Genomic DNA, 19,764 nt, shown 5'->3' on the forward strand with positions numbered 1-19,764 from the left:
GCAGAGAGAGAGGGAGACACAGAATCCAAAGCAGGCTCCAGTCTCTGAGCTGTCTGCATACAGCCTGATGTGGAGGTTGAACCCACAAACTGTGAGATCATGACCTGAGCTGAAGTCGGACGCTTAACTGACTGAGCCAGGCAGGTGCTCCTCATTTCAATACCTTTAAATATGAGACTTGTTTTTTGGTCGAGTGAATGGTCTTTACTGGAGAATGTGCCATGTATACCTGAAAAGAAGGTATATTCTGCTGTAGTGTTGTGTAAGTGTCAAATTAGGTCTATGGGGTTGATAGTGTAGTATAAGTTTTATGCATCCTTGTTTACATTCTGTCTAGATGTTCTATCAGTTATTGAGAATAATGTATTAGAAGCTCTACTTTTCCTTTCTGTTCTGTCAGTTTTTGCTTTATGTATGTTTGGGTCTTTAGAGTCTATGTACTTATAAATTGTTATACATTCCAGAAGGACTAATCGTTTTATTGTCATGAAATGTTCCTATTTGTCTCTTAATAATATTTTTGCTTTAATGTCTATTTTTTCTGATATGAATATACCTAGTCTATTTCTCTTCTTGTTGTTTTTTGCATGGTTTATGTTTTTTTGCATCCGTTTTACTTTCAGCCTATTTGTAAAGTTAAATCTAAAGTGTGCTTCTTAAAGACAACATGGTGTTTCTTAGACGATCTGACATTCTTGTTAGATTGGGTTTTGTTTGTTGACATTCACTGTAATTGTTGATAAGGATGTGTTTACATCACACATTTTGCTATTCGTATTCTACACAACTCATATCTATTATGTTCCTCTGTATCTCCTATATTGCCTTCTATTGACATTTTTTCATTTTTATTTGAGGTATAATTGCCATATAACATTGTATTAGTTTCAAGTGTACAACATAATTATTTGATATTTGTGTATACTGCAAAATGATCACTGCAATAAGCCTAGGTAACATCCATCACTATAGTTATAAAAATTTTTTTTCTTGTGATGAGGACTTTTAAGATTTATTCTCTTACCAACTTCCTTTTTTTTTTAAATGTTTATTTATTTTTGAGAGAGAGAAAGAGACAGAGTGTGAGCAGGGGAGGGACTGAGAGAGAGGGAGACCCAGAATCCAAAGCAGGCTCCAGGCTCTGAGCTGTCAGCACAGCTGACACTCTGCGTGTGGCGCTGGAACTCATGAACCGCGAGATCATGACCCGAGCTGAAGTCAGATGCTTAACCAACTGAGCCATCCAGGCACCCCATCTCTCTTACCAACTTTCAAATATGCAATATAGTATTACTAACTATAGTCATGAATACAGTACATTAAATCTGTATGACTTTATTTTATAACTGGAAATTTATACCTTTTGACCCCCTTCTCCTATTTTGCCTGTCCAACCCCCACCCCCAGCAACCACTGTTCTGTTTTCTGTATCTATGAGCTTTTTTTTTTTAATTTTTTTTTTAACGTTTATTTATTTTTGAGACAGAGAGAGACAGAGCATGAACGGAGGAGGGGCAGAAAGAGAGGGAGACACAGAATCTGAAGCAGGCTCCAGGCTCTGAGCCATCAGCCCAGAGCCTGACACGGGACTCGAACTCACGGACCGTGAGATTGTGACCTGAGCTGAAGTCGGACGCTTAACCGACTGAGCCACCCAGGTGCCCCTATGAGCTTTTTTTTTAAGTTTCCACATATAAGTGGTATCATATGGTATTTGTCTCTCCCTTACTTATTTCACTTAGCATAATGCCCTCAAAGTCTATCATGTTGTCACAAATGGCAAGATTTCATTCTTTTTTATGGCTGAATAATATTCCATTACACATTTTCTTTATCCATTCATCCATCAATGGGTACTTAGGTTGTTTCTATATCTTGGCTATCACTAAAGTGAACAAGGAGGTGCATATATCCTTTTGAGTACATTTTTCTTTGGATAAATACTCAGAAGTGGAATTGCTAGATCATATGGTAGTTCTATTTTTAATTTTTTGAGGAACCTCCATGCTATTTTCCATAGTAGCTGCACCAATTTATATTCTCAGCAACAATGCATGAGAGAGTCCCTTTTACTCCACATCCTCTCCAACACTTGTTATTTCTTGTCTTTTTTTATAATAGCCAATCTAACAGATATCAGATGATATCACATTTGTGGTTTTGATTTGCATTTCCCTGATGATTAGTGATGCTAAGCATGTTTTCATGCGTCTGCTGTCTTATCTGTATGTCTTCTTTGGAAAAATGTTTGTTCAGATCTGCCCATTTTTAAATTACATTGGGTCTTTTTTTGCTGTTGAGTTGTAGGAGTTACTTATTTGGGACATTAACCCCTTATCAGATATACAATTTAGAAATATTTTTTTCCCATTCATTAGGTTGCTTATTCATTCTGTTGATGGTTTCCTTTGCTGTGCAGAAGTTTTTTAGTTTGATGTAGTCCCACTTGGCTATTTTTGCTTTGGTTGCCTTCGCTTTTGGTGTCAGATTAAAAAAAAATCATCACCAGGACTGATACGAAGGAGCTTACTGCCTGTTTTCTTCTAGGAGTATGGTTTCAGGTCTTACATTCTTTAATCCATTTTGAGTTTATTTTTCTGTACGGTGTAAGATAGTTGCCCACTTTCGTTCTTTTAAATGTGGCTGTCCAGTTTTCTCAACACCATTTATTGAAGACACTTCTGTCCCCATTGTCTGTTCTTGACTCCTTTGTTGTAAATTAATTGACCACATATGCATGGGTTTACTTCTGGGCTCTCTGTTCTGTTCCATGGATTTTTATGTCTATTTTATGCCAATATCATGCTTTTTGATTACTATCATTTGTAATATAGTTTGAAACCAGGGGGTGTGATACCTCCAACTTTGTTCTTTTTCAAGAATGCTCTGGCTATTTGGGGTTTTGTAGTTCCATACAAGTTTCAGGATTATATGTTCTATTTCTGTGAAGGATGCCATTGATATGGCATTGATAGGGTTTCCATTGAATCTGTAGATTGCTTTGGGTAGTATGGACATTTTAACAGTAGTCTTTAAATTCATGAGCACAGTATATCTTTCTATTTATTTGTATCTTCCTCAGTTTCTTTCATCAGTGTCTTATAGTTTTCAATGTACAGGTCTTTCACCTCCTTTGTTAAATTTATTTCTAGTTTTTTTTCTTTTTGATGCAATTGGAAATGGAACTGTTTTTTAAATTTCTCTTTCTGATAGTTCATTATTAGTGTACTAAAATGCAACAGATTTTTATATATTGATTTTGTAAGCTATAACTTTATTGAATTTGTTTATTAGTTTAACAGTTTTTTGGTAGAGTCATTAGAATGTTCTCTATATAATGTCATCTGAAGTAGTGACAGTTGTACTTCTTTCTTTCCAGTTGGGATGCTTTTTTGTTTCTTTTTCTTGCTTAATCGATCTAACTAGGATTTCCAATACTATGTTAATGAAAGTGTTAAGAGTGGGCATTCTTGTCTTTTCCTCATCTTAGAGGAAAAGCTTTCAGCTTTTCACCATTGAGTGTGATGTTAGCTGTGGGCATCATATATGACCTTTAATATGTTGAGGTAAATTTCCTCTGTGCCCTGTTTTTTGAAAGTTTTTATTATGAAACAGTGTTGAGTTTTGTCAAATGCTTTTTCTGCATCTATTGAGATGATCATATGATTTTTATCCTTTATTTTGTTAATGTGGTGTTATTACATTGATTTGAGGATATTGAACCATCCTTACATCCCTGGGATTAGTGCCCATTTGATCATGGTATATGATCCTTTTATGTATTGTTGAACTCAGTTTGCTAATATTTTGTTGAGAATTTTTGTGTTGTTTTTCAGGAATATTGGCTAGTAATTTTCTTTTCTTGGAGCATTTCTGGTTTTGGTATCAAGGTAATGCTGGCCCCATAAAATGAGTTTTGAAGTGCTCTCTCCTCTTCTATTCTTTGGAAGAGTTTGAGAAGGATTGCTGTTAATTTTTCTTGGAATATTTGGTAGAATTCATCAGGAAAGCCATCTGGTCCTGAACCTTTGTTGGGATGTTTTTGATTATTGATTCAATCTCCTTACTAGTAAATAGTCTGTTCAGATCTTTTGTTTTTTCATGATTCATTCTTGGTAGGTTGTATTTTTCTAGGAATTTATCCATTTTTTCTAAATTGTCACATTTATTGGTATATTATTGTTCTTAGTAGTCTCATGTGATCCTTTGTATTTTTGTGGTATCAGTTGTAAGTCTCCTCTTTTATTTCTGATCTTATTTGAGTCCTCTTGTTTTTTCTTGGTGAGTCTACCTAAAGGTTTGCCCATTTTGTTTATTGTTTCAAAGAACCAGCTCTTAGTTTCATTAATCTTTTCTATTTCTTTTATTTGTGCTCTTATCTTTATTATTTCCTTGTTTCTATTAACTTTGGGCTTTATTTGTTTTTCTTTTTCTAGTTCCTTAAGATATAAAATTAAATTGCTGGAGTTTTTCTGGTTTCTTGATGTTGGAATTTTTTTGCTATGAATATCCCTCTTAGAACTGCTTTTGCTATACCTCATATAAGTTTCAGTATATTTTATTTCCATTTTCATTTGTCTCAAGGCTTTTTAAAAATTTTTCTCTTGATTTCTTCTTTGGCTCATTGGTTTTTCAGTAGCATGTTTAATTTCCACATATTTGTGAATTTTCTAGTTTTCTTATAATTGATTTTTAGGTGTTTGTGTGTGTGTGTGTGTGTGTGTGTGTGTGTGTGTGTGTGTCACTGTCATCATACTTTCCTTCTTTGAACTTGTTATTTTTAGTTCTCTTTTTTATTTTTTAAAGTTAGTTCTAGCCCAGTGTGGGACTTGAACTCATAACCCCAAGATCAAGAGTCACCTGCTCTACCAACTAAGCCAGCCAGGTGCCATTCTTTTTAGTTCTTTCAATATATTTATTATAGCTGGTTTGAAGTCATTGTCTGCTACATTCAACATCTAGATCCACTTAGAATCATTTTCTGTTTATTAATGTTTTCCTGTGTATGGGTTATATTTTCTTGTCTTATTGCATATTTTGTAATTTTTTTTGTAATTTTTTTTTAACATTTATTTATTTTTGAGACAGAGAGAGACAGAGCATGAACGGGGGAGGGTCAGAGAGAGAGGGAGACACAGAATCGGAAACAGGCTCCAGGCTCTGAGTGGTCAGCACAGAGCCCGATGCGGGGCTCAAACTCACAGACCGCGAGATCATGACCTGAGCCGAAGTCGGACACTTAACCGACTGAGCCACCCAGGCGCCCCACATATTTTGTAATTTTTAATGGACACTTTAAATAATGTAGTAACTCTGGATTCTGATTTTTTTTTTCCTACATGAGGATTATTGCTATTTCTGTGTACCAATTTGATATTCATAGTAATTTGTCTGGACTAAAAATATGAAATCCATTTCCCCTACAGTGTGTGACCACTTATTTCTCTGTGTTTTTTTTTTCCTTCTTGTTTTAGTTTTAAGACTAATTTATTAGGATTTGATCTATGTAGCTTGGTGGTTGAACACCTTGAGCTAGTAAGACTTATATTCTCTGTCAGTGGATCTGTGTGTGGATTCAGAAACCCATTTAACATTTAGGCAGTTTCCAGATGTACCCTATTATTTTCTGTTGGGCTCTCTCTTTTCTCCCATGTGCATGCTTGCAAATTCTCTGTAGACCTAGAATTTGTAAATCACTTGAACCCTGTATGGTCTTCCCTGTGTTTGCTCATGACTTCCTCTCAGCGTGGTATATGTGGAGAGTCTGTCAAATTTCTTCCTGTTTCATATCCCATACCTCCTTGTTAAATGGCCTATCTGCCCAATTTAGTGCTTGCCTCAACCAAGAACATCCCTCAGCCTCATAAAATCATTGGCCTCCCATGTTCACTTGTGACCAAGATTATGACAAATTATTAAGCACAGTAGGTTTTTCACTTTTCATTTCAAATCATGTCAGCCCCCTCCAGCAGTGAAACTGCTGGTTGTTTGTACTCTGCCCTGCCATATTAGAATTATTGTACCAACCAAGCTGGGTGGAGCGATAGGAGCCACCCCAAGCAAGCATCCCACATATTTCCACTCTTTTTATTGGAAGTGCTGTCGTTTTTCATGAATAAGTGCTTCTCCATTTGTTGAAAACTTTTGGTCAGTTTCCAGAGTACTGAAATGGTTGCTTTTGATAGTTTATAGTTACTTTTTTTTAGGAGAAGGTTTGGCAACCTTCTCACTCCATCCTACTGGAAGGCCCAGCTTTTTTTTTTTTCTTTTTGGTTGTTGTTTGCATGATACATGTTTTTATCACTTTATATTTAATCTTTGTATTTATATTTAAAATGGATTCCTTTTAGGGGCTCCTGGATAACTCAGTCAGTTGAGCATCCAACTCTTGATTTTCGCTCAGGTCATGATCCCAGGATTGTGGGATCAAGCCCCATGTTAGGCTCTGCACTGAGCATGGAGCCTGCTTTAGATTCTCTCTCCTCTCTCTCTCTCTCTGCCTCCCTCTTCCTCCACCCCTCTGCCTCACTCACACACACTCTCTCTCTCTAAAATAAAAAAATAAATTTAAAAAATGGATTCCTTCTATACTAAGATCTTGTACTTCAATCCAATCCGGTAGTCTCTTTGAATTGGTGTCCTCACGATATTTGCTTTTTTTTTTTTTTTTTTTTTTTTTTTTTTTAGTTTTTCATTTATTTCTTCTTTAATTTCCTGGTCAACCCATTCATTCTTTACTAGATATTCTTTAACCTCCACGTATTTTATTTTTTTCTTGTGGTTGATTTCAAATTTCATGGCATTGTGATCTGAAAATATGCACGGTATGATCTTGATCTTTTTGTACTTGTTGAGGGCCAATTTTTTTTTAATATTTTATTTATTTTTGAGAGTGAGAGAGACAGAGCACGAGCCGGGGAGGGGCAGAGAGATTTGAGGACACAGAATCTGAAGCAGGCTCCAGGCTCTGAGCTGTCAGCACAGAGCCTGATGCGGGGCTCAAGCTCACGAACCGCGAGATCGTGACCTGAGCCAAAGTCGGCCATTTAACTGACTGAGGTTGAGGGCTAATTTTTGACCCCATATGTGTTCTATTCTAGCGAATGTTTCTTTGTTTTTTGTTTTTGTTTTAAAAAAAAATTTATTGTCAAGTTAGCTAACATACAGCGTGTACAGTGTGCTCTTTGGTTTTGGGAGTAGATTGCCGTGATTCATTGCTTACATACAACACCCAGTGCTCATCCCAAGAAGTGCCCATCACCCATTTTCTCAATGTCCATCACCCATTTACCCCCTCCCCCTCCCATTAACCCTCAGTTTGTTTTCTGTATTTAAGAGTCTCTTATGGTTTGCCTCCCTCTCTGTTTGAAACTATTTTTTTCCCCTTTCCTTACCCAGTGGTCGAGAATGTTTTGTGTGCGCTTGAAAAGAATGTATATTCTGTTGCTTTAGGATGAAATGTTCTGAATATATTTGTTAAGTCCATCCAGTCCACTGTGTCATTCAAAACCATTGTTTTCTTGTTGATTTTCTGCTTAGAAGATCAGTCCATTGCTGTAAGTGAGGTAATAAGGCCTCCTAGTATTATGGTATTATTATCAATGAATTCATGTTTATTATTAATTTATTTATATATTTGGGTACTCCAAAGTTGGGGGCATACATAGTTACAACTGTTAGATCTTCTTGATGGATAACCCCCTTAATTAGGATATAATGCCCTTATTTATCTCGTTACAGTCTTTGTTTTAAAATCTGGTTTGTTGGTTTTTTATTTAATCTCTACATCCCATGTGGTGCTCACAACCCTAAGAGCAAGAGTCATGTGCTCCTCTGACTGAGCCAGCCAGGCGCCCCCTGGGCTATTTCCTTTTAATGTTATTATTGACCTCTTTAGATTTAGGCCTACCATTTTATTATTAGTTTTCTGTTTGTAACCTCTAGTTTTGTTTCTTTATTCCCTCTTTCCTGCCTTTCTCGTTGCTTAAATATGTTTTAGTATTCTATTTTAATTCATTTATTGGCTTTATAGGCTTATCTCTTTTAAAATTTATTTTATTTTTGGCTTATTGCATTAGAAGTCACATTATACATATCTTTCAAAATCTTTGTGGAAACTCCTTTTGCTTTCCTCCACTGACCTTTGTGTTACACTTATCAGAAGTAGTACATCTTCATACATTGAAAATCATACCAGGTAATGCTTTGTTTTTTGCCTTCAGCAGTCATGCATATCTTAAAGAACTTAAAAGAAGAAAAGTAAGTAAGTAGTCTATTAGATTACTCAGTTATAATAACTCTTAAATTTGAAGGCATAATGGCTAAAACTTAGAAAATTTGATGAAAGACCTAAGTTTATAGGTTTAAAAAGCACAGCTAAGGGGGCCTGGCTGGCTCCATTGGTAGAGCATGTAACTCTTGATCTTGGGGTTGTGAGTTCAAGTCCCAAATTGAGTGTCGAGTTTACTTAAAAAACTCAGCTGTGACCCCAACTAGGATAAATCCAAAGAAAGTCATGTACAGATATAGTCAGTCTGTTAATGACTAAAGTCAAAGAACACATCTTGAAAGTACTTAAAGAAATGATTCAAGTACCTGTGGGGTTTTCCTTGGACACTATGGAAGCTAGAGGACAGTGGAACATCTTTAAAGATGTACTGAGAGAAAAGAATGGCCAACCTAGAATTCTATATCTAATGAAAATAATCCTTAGGAAATTACAGTGATAATGACACTTCCAGATAAAGGAGAACTAAGAGAAGTTGTTGTCAGCATACCTGCTCTACAAGAAACACTAAGTTTTTCAGTCTGACTGAACTGATAAAAGCAGGAATCTCAGATTTTCAGGAATGAAGGAAGAGCAGCAGAGTTACTTAAGAGCTTCCTATTGTCCTGGCCTCAGTGTAATCTTCCGACTTGACCACATTTGCTAGATTTATGTTTGGCTGACAGTTGCCTAGTTTTTAGCTTGAGTCCACACTTACGATTCTGTTTCTTTATTTCTCCTGAAGTATTGCTATCCCCAGGCTTATTTCCTGTTTCTTTTGTGTAAGTTAGAATCTTAAGGGCACCTGGGTGACTCAGTCAGTTAAGTGTCCCACTTCAGCTCAGGTCATGATCTCATGGTTCATGAGTTTGAGTCCCACATTGGGCTCTACATGGACAGCGCAAAGCCTGCCTTAGATTCTCTCTCTCTCTCTCTCTCTCTCTCTCTCTCTCTCTCTCTCTCTTTCTCTCTCTCTCTCTCCCCCCCCCTCAAAATAAATACATAAACTTAAAAAAATGTTAAGTTCTCAGATTGTTTGACTCCATTACTTTCTAAAAATGTATTTTCCGTTGGCTGAGCTTTAGCAAGTATATTTTTTAATCAATTATTGAAGTTAAGATAACCATGTGTAGTTTTAGATTTGTGTCCTGGTATAAAATGGTCATGAAAATCAGGCTTAATTGAGTCTGCCTAGAAGCTATTTAATTTTATTTCTCTTCCTCACATACTTTCATAGTATGACAAAATAATTTTCCAAACACATTATACATAGTACTCAACTCAGTACTTCAGTTGAAATAATAGTTTGAGTTTTTTGCAACAGTTTGAAAGGCCTAAATAATAAGCTACTAAGAATAACATCCTTTTGTTGTATTTGTTCATTTAATATATGCAGTCTACATGCTTCAGATTTAATAAAATGCTTTTTATTCATCTCATATAGGAAGTAAGAAATGTCAGCTTTTCGTATCCTTCCAGTTCCTTAGTCCTTTGACCTTTGGTACTGACAGTATTGTGTTTCCCTTTTTTTTTTTGTCAGAAATGTTATTAATTTTAGTATCTGAAATATGTGTGCATGTCTGCAAAAGCAGAGTATAAATATTGATCTGTTACCACTGTAAAAAGTAAATCATCACGTTATGGAAAATTTTAAATCATAATCACGTATTATTTCCCCATCTCACGATACAATAAGGCAGTGATGAATCAAAATGGTGGATAATTGCAAGCCTTTGTAATTTTTGCAGCCACATCAAAATACTTTTTTACAACTTTAATTATTTTGGAAATAATGATTAAAATAATTTATTTTGCTTGCTCCCATGTGATTTTTGATAGATTTTTCAAATTTCTTTAAATACACGGTTTAATAGATGCTGCAATTCAAAAGTATTGGTATAATTTTAGTCTTTTCATAAAAAATAAAGTTTTTGACATTGGCATCACCATACTTAGAGTGTAGTAATCTAGAAACGCTAAAATTATCCTTGACCAGTTTTTATTTCACTATTTTCTGTTTCTAATCAAGCATACTTGATGCTTTTCTTAAAATGTTTCTGGAATTCTTTGAATTTGTCACGCTGCCTCTGTTCTCATCAAATGTCTACTTGTTTTCTCAGCCTAGAATCTCTTTCCATTCCATTGCTTTTTATATATCCATCATTCTAGTCTTTTCAAAAGAGTGCTATTTGTCTTCAAGAATCTTCGGGAAATGTGTTCTCACTACAGTAAACCCAAGCTTCTCTACCCACTATTCATTACTACTCATGCCTCCATGAAGCCTTTCGCATTGAACTTATTTCCTACTCTTCTCCCATAGATATTTGTTAGGTTCCAAATAGCCCATTGTGTGTGCTGTCTTTGTTATTTCACTTCCATGCCTTTCCAGATCTTTCAGTCCCACCCCTGCCCCCTGCTGGGAATGCTATATCCATTTGTCTTTTCACCTATTCAAGTTGTTGTCTCCTCCAGGCTTTGCAAAAGCTTCTCCAGCCCCTCATCTACCTCCTCTTTCTCTGACCTCCGTAATGCAGTTCTCAGTGGTGGAGACCTGGTCTCTTTTTTCTCTGGCGCCTTGCCCTGTGGTGTGTAGCTGATTGGTTGTATTTCCATCCCATTTCACTCCTATAATCACTTTATAAAGTGGTGTCAGGAAAGCTTCTTGGTGCTATTTATTCAATCCTAGAACATAATGATTCTTCCCTCAACTTCCTCATCCCATACTACCCAAATCAGAAGCATTTTTTGGTGTGAATTAGGTAGGTAGATAGGCAGATATACCTAAATGAAATGCTGTGCTAATGGAACCAAGAATGAAATTGACTCCTGTGTGCACCAGTTTGGTTCAAATAGAACAAAACTCCAATTAAACATCACAGACTGTTCCCTGAATCCTCCCTGCCCTTTTGCAAACGCATACGTTGTCCAGTATTAGGGAAATTGTGGAATAAAGTATGAATTCCCTAGCATAAATCCCTTGTAATATAAAAATAACTAGAAATTAATACATTTTGTACTAGTACTATTTTTTATTAAAAATAGTTACTAAAAATACTCCAGGTAGCCGTCTCTAACAAAGACTGACCAACTTTTTCCGTAAATGGCAAGATAGTAAATATTTTTAAGCTTTGCAGGCCACATACGGTCTCTGCCATATATTCTTTTTTGCCTTTGTTGGGTTTTTCTTGCCACCTTTTATTATTTATTTATATTTCTATCTATCTATTTATTTATTGAGAAAGAGAGAGAGAGAGCAAGAGAGCGAGCACATGCAAGTAGGGGAGGGACAGAGGCAGGAGGGAGAGAATCCCAAGTAGTCTCCATGCTGAGCACAGAGCCCGATTGTGGGGCTCAATCCCATGACCCTGGGATCATGATTGCAGCTGAATATAAGAATCAGACACTTAACAGACTAAGCTGCCCAAACACCCCAATCACCTTTTAAAAATATAAAAACTTGGGTGTCTGGGTGGCTTAGTCCATTAAGCATCCAACTCTTGAATTTGGCTCAGATCATGATCCCAGGGTTGTGGGATTGAGTCCCGCATTGGGCTCTGCACTGAGCATGGAGCCTGCTTAAGATTCTCTCTCTCTCTCTCTCTCTCTCTCTCTCTCTCTGCCCCTTTCCCTCTGTTGGTGTTCTCTCTGTGTCTAAAATTAAAAAAAATAATAATAAAAACAAAATGTAGAAGCCAGTTTTAGCTTGCAAGCAGTACAGAAGTGCACCATGGGCCAGAGTTTGCCGATGAGCCCTAGTTTGCCAACCCCTGGTCTGTAGCAGTAAGAAAAGGTAATCTGTATAACTGGGCATCCAAGACGGTAGAAGACTTTCTGTCCAGTAGAGAAGACATTGCTAATACTAACCCTAGCCCTGAACAAACTGGGATGTGCCCAATGGGGTGCAGTAAAGTAGCAGGAAACCTTAGCAGGTAAGCAGGAAACCTTACCCTGAGAGGACTGACTCCTGGAACAGGGTCCGGGTTAGAGAAGGCCAAGAGATGGCCGCTGAGGGCTTCAACTTGGAAGTTCATGATGAGGAAGAAGTGGACTTGCCCTACACAGGGCTTCCTGTAGAGGCTTGAGTGGATTGTGCTGTCCTGACGGAATAAATGTCCTTTCCTTAGAGATCGCTTAGCAGAACTTACCCTGCCCAGAGAGACTTGGGGGTGGTTTTAACTGAGAAGGACAAAATACCTTGTAACAACCTCCCAACCTTCAGACTTCGCATGATTGTACTCCCCATGGAACAGATTACAATTATGGGTATTGACAATGAGGGCATATTGAAGTAAATGGAAGGACTTCATTTGGGTGAAATTAAAGTAAATCTTCATAGGATGTGTACACTTTGAGTGGGTTTGTAATAAAGAACCACATGCTTGGACAATATCTAAAAATGTTACCTACCAATAATTTAATCTTATTATATTCTTCACCATGGTGAAAATTTCCACAAGACATCCTAATTTTTTGTCCAAAAGTTTTTCTGTTTAGTTCATATGAACAAGATGCACTCCCTGGGATACTATATATTTTTAAGTCTCCTACTGTTTACTTAGAAGTCACAAAAGTAGCAAAGTCACTTCACCTTGAAGTGACTGTAACTGTTCTTTTCCCACACTAGCAACAACTTTCGATTTCATCAAGAAGCAGAAGCCCTAGTGACAGACTTCTGGCTCATGTTCACTACCTTGTATCTCTCCCCTTTCCAAGCTAGCCCTCTTTTCCATTAAGAAAAAAACGTTGGCAGGCTAATTTAAAGACACCTACCCCTGTTGGATTATTTGCATACTTCAGCATTCATGTTTCTGGAAATCATGGCAGCTACTGATTTTATTTGTTTGAACTGTTACAGTATTGATTCATTTTATTCACTTAATTTAATCAGAATGCGATTTATCTTAATTTTGATTTTGGTTGTAGAGGTTGGCGATTTGAAGGAGCTGCAGACACTAGACATTTCTACCAATCGTTTGCTAACTTTACCCGAGAGGCTTCACCTGTGCCTTTCTCTGCAGTACCTCACTGTGGACCGAAATCGTCTATGGTGTGTGCCCCGTCATCTCTGCCAGCTGCCCAGCCTCAATGAGCTCTCCATGGCTGGAAACCGTCTTGCGTTTTTGCCACTTGGTAAGTGATCATGTTTGGATGGCAAAGCAAAAAAGCCAAAGAATAGGATGGAAAGCCTTTGCTTCCTTGACTAGTAAGGATAAGGTGGTTTCCTTCATTCTGCTCGCCTTGAATATTGCCTCTCTGAATCCATTTTTGTAGTGAACAAAGCATCATTCATTCCCAGTTGACCAAAAATGTTTATTTCAGGTAGGGACCTCATATTTGATAACAAATCTGTGCTGAAATGTTGTTTAGACACAAAACGTATGTGACAGGAGAGGATTTGCTCTGAAAAAGGAACTAAAACATATGTGTTTGTATTATACATTTAAGACCATAAGATTAACAGAGGATATTGAGCAATCTGGAAGGATAGCTACTGGTACAAAGATACCTGTTTAGATGTTGAATTCAATGTAAAACAATGTGTATTGGATTAGAATGATTAGAATTGCCAGACTACACAATTTTTAAAACTTTAAAATTGCCTGAACTGCCTGCTGCGCTAGAAATGTCACACTGGCTAACAAATAATATATGATGCACTCTAGATTTCCGTAGCTGGCCCATTTTAATATTACAATACATTTATTTTCACTGAGAATTGTATTTTGTTAGCTTGTAAGAAACAAAGTTGCCATTTAAAAAAAAATTAAAATATGAGCCCCCGTAGAACCCTAAGCCACCACAGTAAGCCTCCTATGATCTTACTCATAAAAGCATTTTTTTATAATGAATAATTTATGCCTCATGGCAGTGGAGTATATCATTTACTAGCCCCTGAAAGGAAATATTTCCACCATAATACAGTACATGGGGCACCTGGGTGGCTCAATTGGTTAAGCATACGACTTCAGCTCAGGTCACGATCTCAGTGTTCATGAGTTTGAGCCCTGCATTGGGTTCTGTGCTGACAGTTCAGAGCCTGGAGCCTGCTTCAGATTCTGTGTGTCCCTTTCTCTCTGCCCCTTTCTCACTTGCTCTCTGTCTCTCTCTGTCTCAAAAATAAATAAACATTTAAAAAAAATAATAAAAAAATACAGTACACATACTATTTTCAATTAAAAATAACTGGGAAACATGAAAATCAATTTGAATAATAACAAATAATTATGCACTTTAAGAAGATTACTTTTCCATAAATATAAATAAATTCTATACTTAGAAAATTAACAAGATGAAATAAAGCCATTTCAGAAGCCAGTTACATTTCTAAGAAATCAGAGCTTTCTTTCAAGTGAGAAAAATATCACAGGGCTCTCGGGTGGCTCAGTTGGTTGAACGTCTGACTCTTGATTTCAGCTCGGGTCATGATCTCACAGTTGTGAGACTGAGCCCTGTGTTGGGCTCTATGCTGACAGTGCAGAGCCTGCTTGGGGTTCTCTCTCTCCCTCTCCCTCTCCCCTGCTCATTCTTTCTCTCTCTTTCTCTCTTTCTCAAAATAAATAAACTTAAATGAAGTGAGGGGGCACCTGGGTGGCTTAGTCTCATGGTTCATGAGGTCGGCACTGACAGTGCAGAGCCTGCTTGGGGTTCTCTCTCTCTCGCTCTCTCTCTGCCCCTCCCCTGCTCACACTGTGTCTGTCTCTCTCAAAATAAATAAACTTAAAACAATTTTTTAAAAAAATCAAGTGAGAAAAATACTAAATATAAAGAGATTAAAACACTAAATGTACCTGCTGCATGAACCACAGGTTATAAAACAATTACAGTGGTCAAGTACCAAGCTACAAATCCAAAAATCTGAGTTCTAACCTGGTACCACCACTCCATGGTGTATGACGTGGAGTAAATCACTGCAACTTTTCTGAGCTTCATTTACCGTATCTGTAAACCAGAAATAATAGCATTTATCCTGTTTACTTTAGAGTTATTTTGAAGTTGAATAAGGTAGTTCATGTATAAGAGCTATAAAGTGGTATACAAATGCAGATGACTCAAAAGAGAAGGTACAACTTGTGGATTACCATATCCTGCCTTTTAAAAGTTCTGTCCTCAGGAGCCTGGGTGGCTCAGTTGCTTGGGCATCTGACTCTTGATCTCAGCCCAGGTCTTGATCTCTGGGTCGTGAATTCAAGCCCTGTGTTGGGTTTCACGCTGAGCGGGAAGCCTTCTTTAAAGAAAAATAAAAACAAAAGTTTTGTCCTCCTTCTCATATCAAGACCCTTTGTAGTAACCACCCGGACTTGTATTTACCACTTCCTAAGAGCTGCTGCCTATACCAACGCTAACTCCCTACCAAGCGATCGCTAGGATGGTAGGGTCAGTGCTGATAAATGAATTCAGGAAAGGAGTGTGGGAGGGAAGTGAAGGATGTGATGATTTGATTTGTGTGGTGTAGAACTCAGTGGTATAACATCAGCCCTCGGGGTAAAGGTGGAAATTCCATTAGAAGCAACCATGGTTTGACTCTCCAGTGTAACCAGAAACAGATTAGCTTGTTAAATCTGAAGTTGCCCATACTATTGTTGGTAGGATTATTATTACTGTCATTGTTACCACTGACCACATATATAAGGAGTGTTTCCATGAGTAATGCTACTGCAAGTATTTGTAAGAACAATCATGTATTGAATTAGGGATTCTGTTAGGCACGGTACAGAGGCTCTCTAATTTAATTATTACAGAACCTATTGTTCTATTATACAAAACCTATTGACAACTTAACTTTACAGATGAGGAAATTGAGGTTCAGAGAAGTTAAGTAACCCACCCAGAATCAGCTAGTGAGCTAGTGAGAGACAGAATTGAGTTGCAAACTCTGTCTGATTCTCATCTCCACATTCTTTCCACTTTGACAAGCTATCTCCACATTCCAGGCATGATCCCTCTGCTAGGGGACTTCACTTGGGAATATGGCCATTTCCAATGCCAAATATGGGCAGCTATTTTGGACTCATACACTCCTATGGAAATGCTAGCGGGCCCTATTCAGTCTCTGTCTATTTGCTTAGCAGGGTCTGCCTGCCAGAAGGTGTAGCTTTGTCTCACCTGCCCACTCTGGACATCAAGCGGGTGCTCCCAGTTACTTGTTTCTAATCTGTCTTTAGCAGATCCTGTAGTAAGAAGAATCTTCAGCTTAGGCCAAAGACCAGAGTTTATCTAGCTCTCCGTTGGTGTTAGCCACTCTTCTTACTTTGCCTGGCCCCTCCCACCTCGGTGGAGTTCTTGATTCCTTCATTTTGAAGTTGTGCTGCTAACAACTTGATTTCCTTGTCGTCTTCTTTCTTCCATCACATATGCTTTGTCTCAAGTCTGAAACATTCACCCAACAACTGTCCCCATCCTGCCTCTGGCTCTGATCTGCAGCCCTGTTTTCATGTCTGATACCAGAGGTACACTGACCAGAATGCCATCCAGCTCTGGACCCCTGATTCAGCCTAGAAGCCCATATACAATTGGACTTTTTAAACTAAATGAAATCTTGTTAACCAGTCTTTAGCCTTTGGGGGCCTTCTCAAGTGCAGCCAGTCTCCTTTGTCTTGCCTGTTCTACCTTGCTCACTGAGGCTTGTCCAACCATGGCACCTTGTTATGCTGGTCATTTGCCACTCATTCTTACCTGTCGTTTTAGCAGTGGCACAGCCAAACGTGTGTTGTGGTGGTGGCAGTGGTGTTGGGTGTTGGGATAAAAGAGAAGCCAAGGGAACTTGACCACTGTGAGTGTTTGTGGTGCCGAGGAGTGGTGCTGTCTGTCAGGCTGCACGTTACAGCAGCAGATGGCAGGAGTGGCAGTGGCTGGTACACGGTGATAGAAGTGGTCGTTGGGTAGAAGACACAGTTCACTAAACACTGCCTGGCTGCTTTTCTGCTTTGGCAACTCAGTTAGTTATTTACTGGCGCATCTTCTTTGTGCGCCCTGGTAAACGCTGGCATGGGTAAGGAAGTGGGCGTCTGTTCGTCAGCACTCAGGGGTCAGCGGTGAGTAGAGCCTTGCAGATTAATTTCTGTCTCTGGGTTTCTCATCACCCCCAAAACCTTGGCCCTGCGTTCGGAGAGGCTTCCTCTGTGCACTGGTCCATAGGGTGTCAGAGAGTGTGAGAGGCAGGCGGATCTGCCCTGGGCTCTGAGGAGGGTCCCTCCCAACAGTCGAGGTGACCGCAACTCTCAAGCCTGGAGCCACGGACAGCCCAGGAGACCGGAAGCAGTTTCACATTCCCCTGGGCGCCATCCCGGCTCACAAGGCTCACGGCCCTGGCGGGACACAGGCCTGTGGTAGGTAGGTTTGCTTTTGCCATAGGAAGATGTAGGAGCAAGAGGAGGAGGCTGCAAATTGTCCGAAGAAAGAAACAGGCTGCCGGAAGCAGTGCTCCACCCTGGTCTCGGACTGAGTCTCTGAGAACAGCTGAAATAAAGGGTTGGGAAGCACGGGTGGCCTTTCTATCTTGTTGTATTGGGTGAATCTTCATAAAGAAGTGGGTGAGACGACCAGAGAGAGCTTTGGGAGTTTGGAGACAGGGTCATCTGTGAAGGTGAGGACGTTGAATCCGAGAGAAAAATCAGCCCTTTTCTCCATCTTGTTTGTGGGGTTTGTGGGGGAGGGGGAGTTGTTTTCTTTTCTGGCTTGTTTTTTAATACGGTGAAGGTGGCGTTGGAAAGGGAATTCAGTTGAGTCTTTCAGAGAAAAATAATTAAATCCGTAGCTGTCCTTCCGTGGTGTTTGTGTACTTGCTACCTTTTATTCAAACTCCTTTCTCATAAACCAAAGCTGTCTAGGGGCGCCTGGGTGCTGGCTCGGTTGGTTAATTGTTTGACTTTGGCTCAGGTCATGATCTTGTAGTTCGTGAGTTCAAGCCTCGTGTCAGGCTCTGTGTTGACAGCTCAGAGCCTGGAGTCTGCTTTGGGTCCAGTGTCTCCCTCTCTCTCTCTCTCTCTCTCTCTCTCTCTCTGCCCCTCCTCTACTCATGCTGTGTGTGTCTCTCTCTCTCAAAGATAAATCAACATTACAAAAAAATTTAAACCAAAGCTGTCTAATGGTAAGAACCATCAAGGACAGAGTCAGATGAAGCATGCAGCTGCTGGCACTGCCTTTCCTCAGAGAACGGAACTTCTCTTGGAGACTTAGCTAATAAGGACGCCTCTTTACAATAGTTAGGAGATACTATGTGGGGACACACACACACACACACACACACACACACACACATACACACACACACACGCACAACCAAAGTTTTCAAATATGCGTCTCTTGTGTCTAAATGTGATTCTGCAAGCACAGTACAGGAACTTGAAGACTTAAGAAACAGGTGCTAGAATATCTCTGCCTGCGATTGGAGGTAGGAATCTTATTTCGGGGAGTTACTTACTGAATTCAGTTGCTTGCCAAAGAAGGTTGACTTAGAAGAAAAGCAATTTTTTATGGGGCCTCTTAAAAGAATGTCATGTTTCAGCCTCTTCAGAAAGCAACTATAGAAGGTGTATGTTGGATGACGTAAATCACTTGTAATGCTAGTAAACCATACCACTCTTGGAGTACATTCTTTTTAAGATGAACAGATGTGTCAAGAAAGAAGGATGCTCCTATTCTAACTATACCATAATAATGGTAATTGAGTGACAGATTGGTCTACTAACAGAAGCTTTTTCCACAGTGCTTACCATCAGTGAGAACAGGGAAATGAAAGCTATGATGTTCACTAGAGATTTTGAAATGTATTTGTTGATTTAATAGAGTTCTGTACACTAGCTAGCTCCTAGAGTTGTGACTCATCTCTGGGCTTTTGAAAGTAGGAAAATACAAAGGAAAGGGTTTCTGCTCCCCTCCCCCACCTTAGGCTTTTTTTTTTTTTTAAACCAGGTGTACCTGGTTTCTCTTGCATAATGAATAAGCCTGATTATTCAGTAATGTTCACAGCTTATTTAATGATGAATAATAGATATATGTACCATGAGGTTGCCCATGCACAAACTGGCTGTGGAAGGGCATCCTTTAGCGAGCCCCTAGGAAGTGCTGTGTCATCTAAACTCAATGTCAGTCACTTCTGTAGTTTAAGGAAACAAGAGAACAAAAGTTGCACCCACCTTAGCAGATGGAACTTTCGACTATTTGAAAACAACCAACGAATTCTTTTTTTTTTTTTAATGTTTATTTACTTTTGAGAGAGAGAGAGAGAGAGAGAGAGAGAGAGAGAGAGAGAGACAGAGTGTGACCAGAGGGAGGGGCAGAGAGAGAGAGAGGGAGACACAGAATCTGAAGCAGGCTCCAGGCTCCACTCTGTCAGCACAGAGCTCTGTTGTGGGGCTCGAACTCACAAACCACGAGATCATGACCTGAACCGACTGAGCCACCCAGGCACTCCAACAACCAACGAATTCTTAACTAAGAACATTTGGCAGATGAGTCTGAGATTTATAGAATATTCTAGTACATAAACTACCATGGAG

General features: G+C 38.9%; 1 protein-coding gene across 3 annotated transcripts in view; it reads left to right on the forward strand.

The window, feature by feature from the left end:
* The window catches only part of LRRC28 (leucine rich repeat containing 28), a 154,391-nt gene that overhangs the window by 80,584 nt on the left and 54,043 nt on the right, over positions 1–19,764 (forward strand). For 2 of the 3 annotated variants that reach the window (XM_045448764.1, XM_045448765.1), the window contains one exon: positions 13,190–13,396. The exons of the other annotated variant lie outside the window; for it this stretch is intronic. In XM_045448764.1, the coding sequence (XP_045304720.1) occupies positions 13,190–13,396 (207 nt within the window). The remainder of the gene's footprint in view (positions 1–13,189; positions 13,397–19,764) is intronic. 3 annotated transcript variants of the gene reach the window in all.

Source organism: Leopardus geoffroyi, chromosome B3 (assembly GCF_018350155.1).
Source record: "Leopardus geoffroyi isolate Oge1 chromosome B3, O.geoffroyi_Oge1_pat1.0, whole genome shotgun sequence".
Taxonomy (NCBI): Eukaryota; Metazoa; Chordata; class Mammalia; order Carnivora; family Felidae; genus Leopardus; species Leopardus geoffroyi.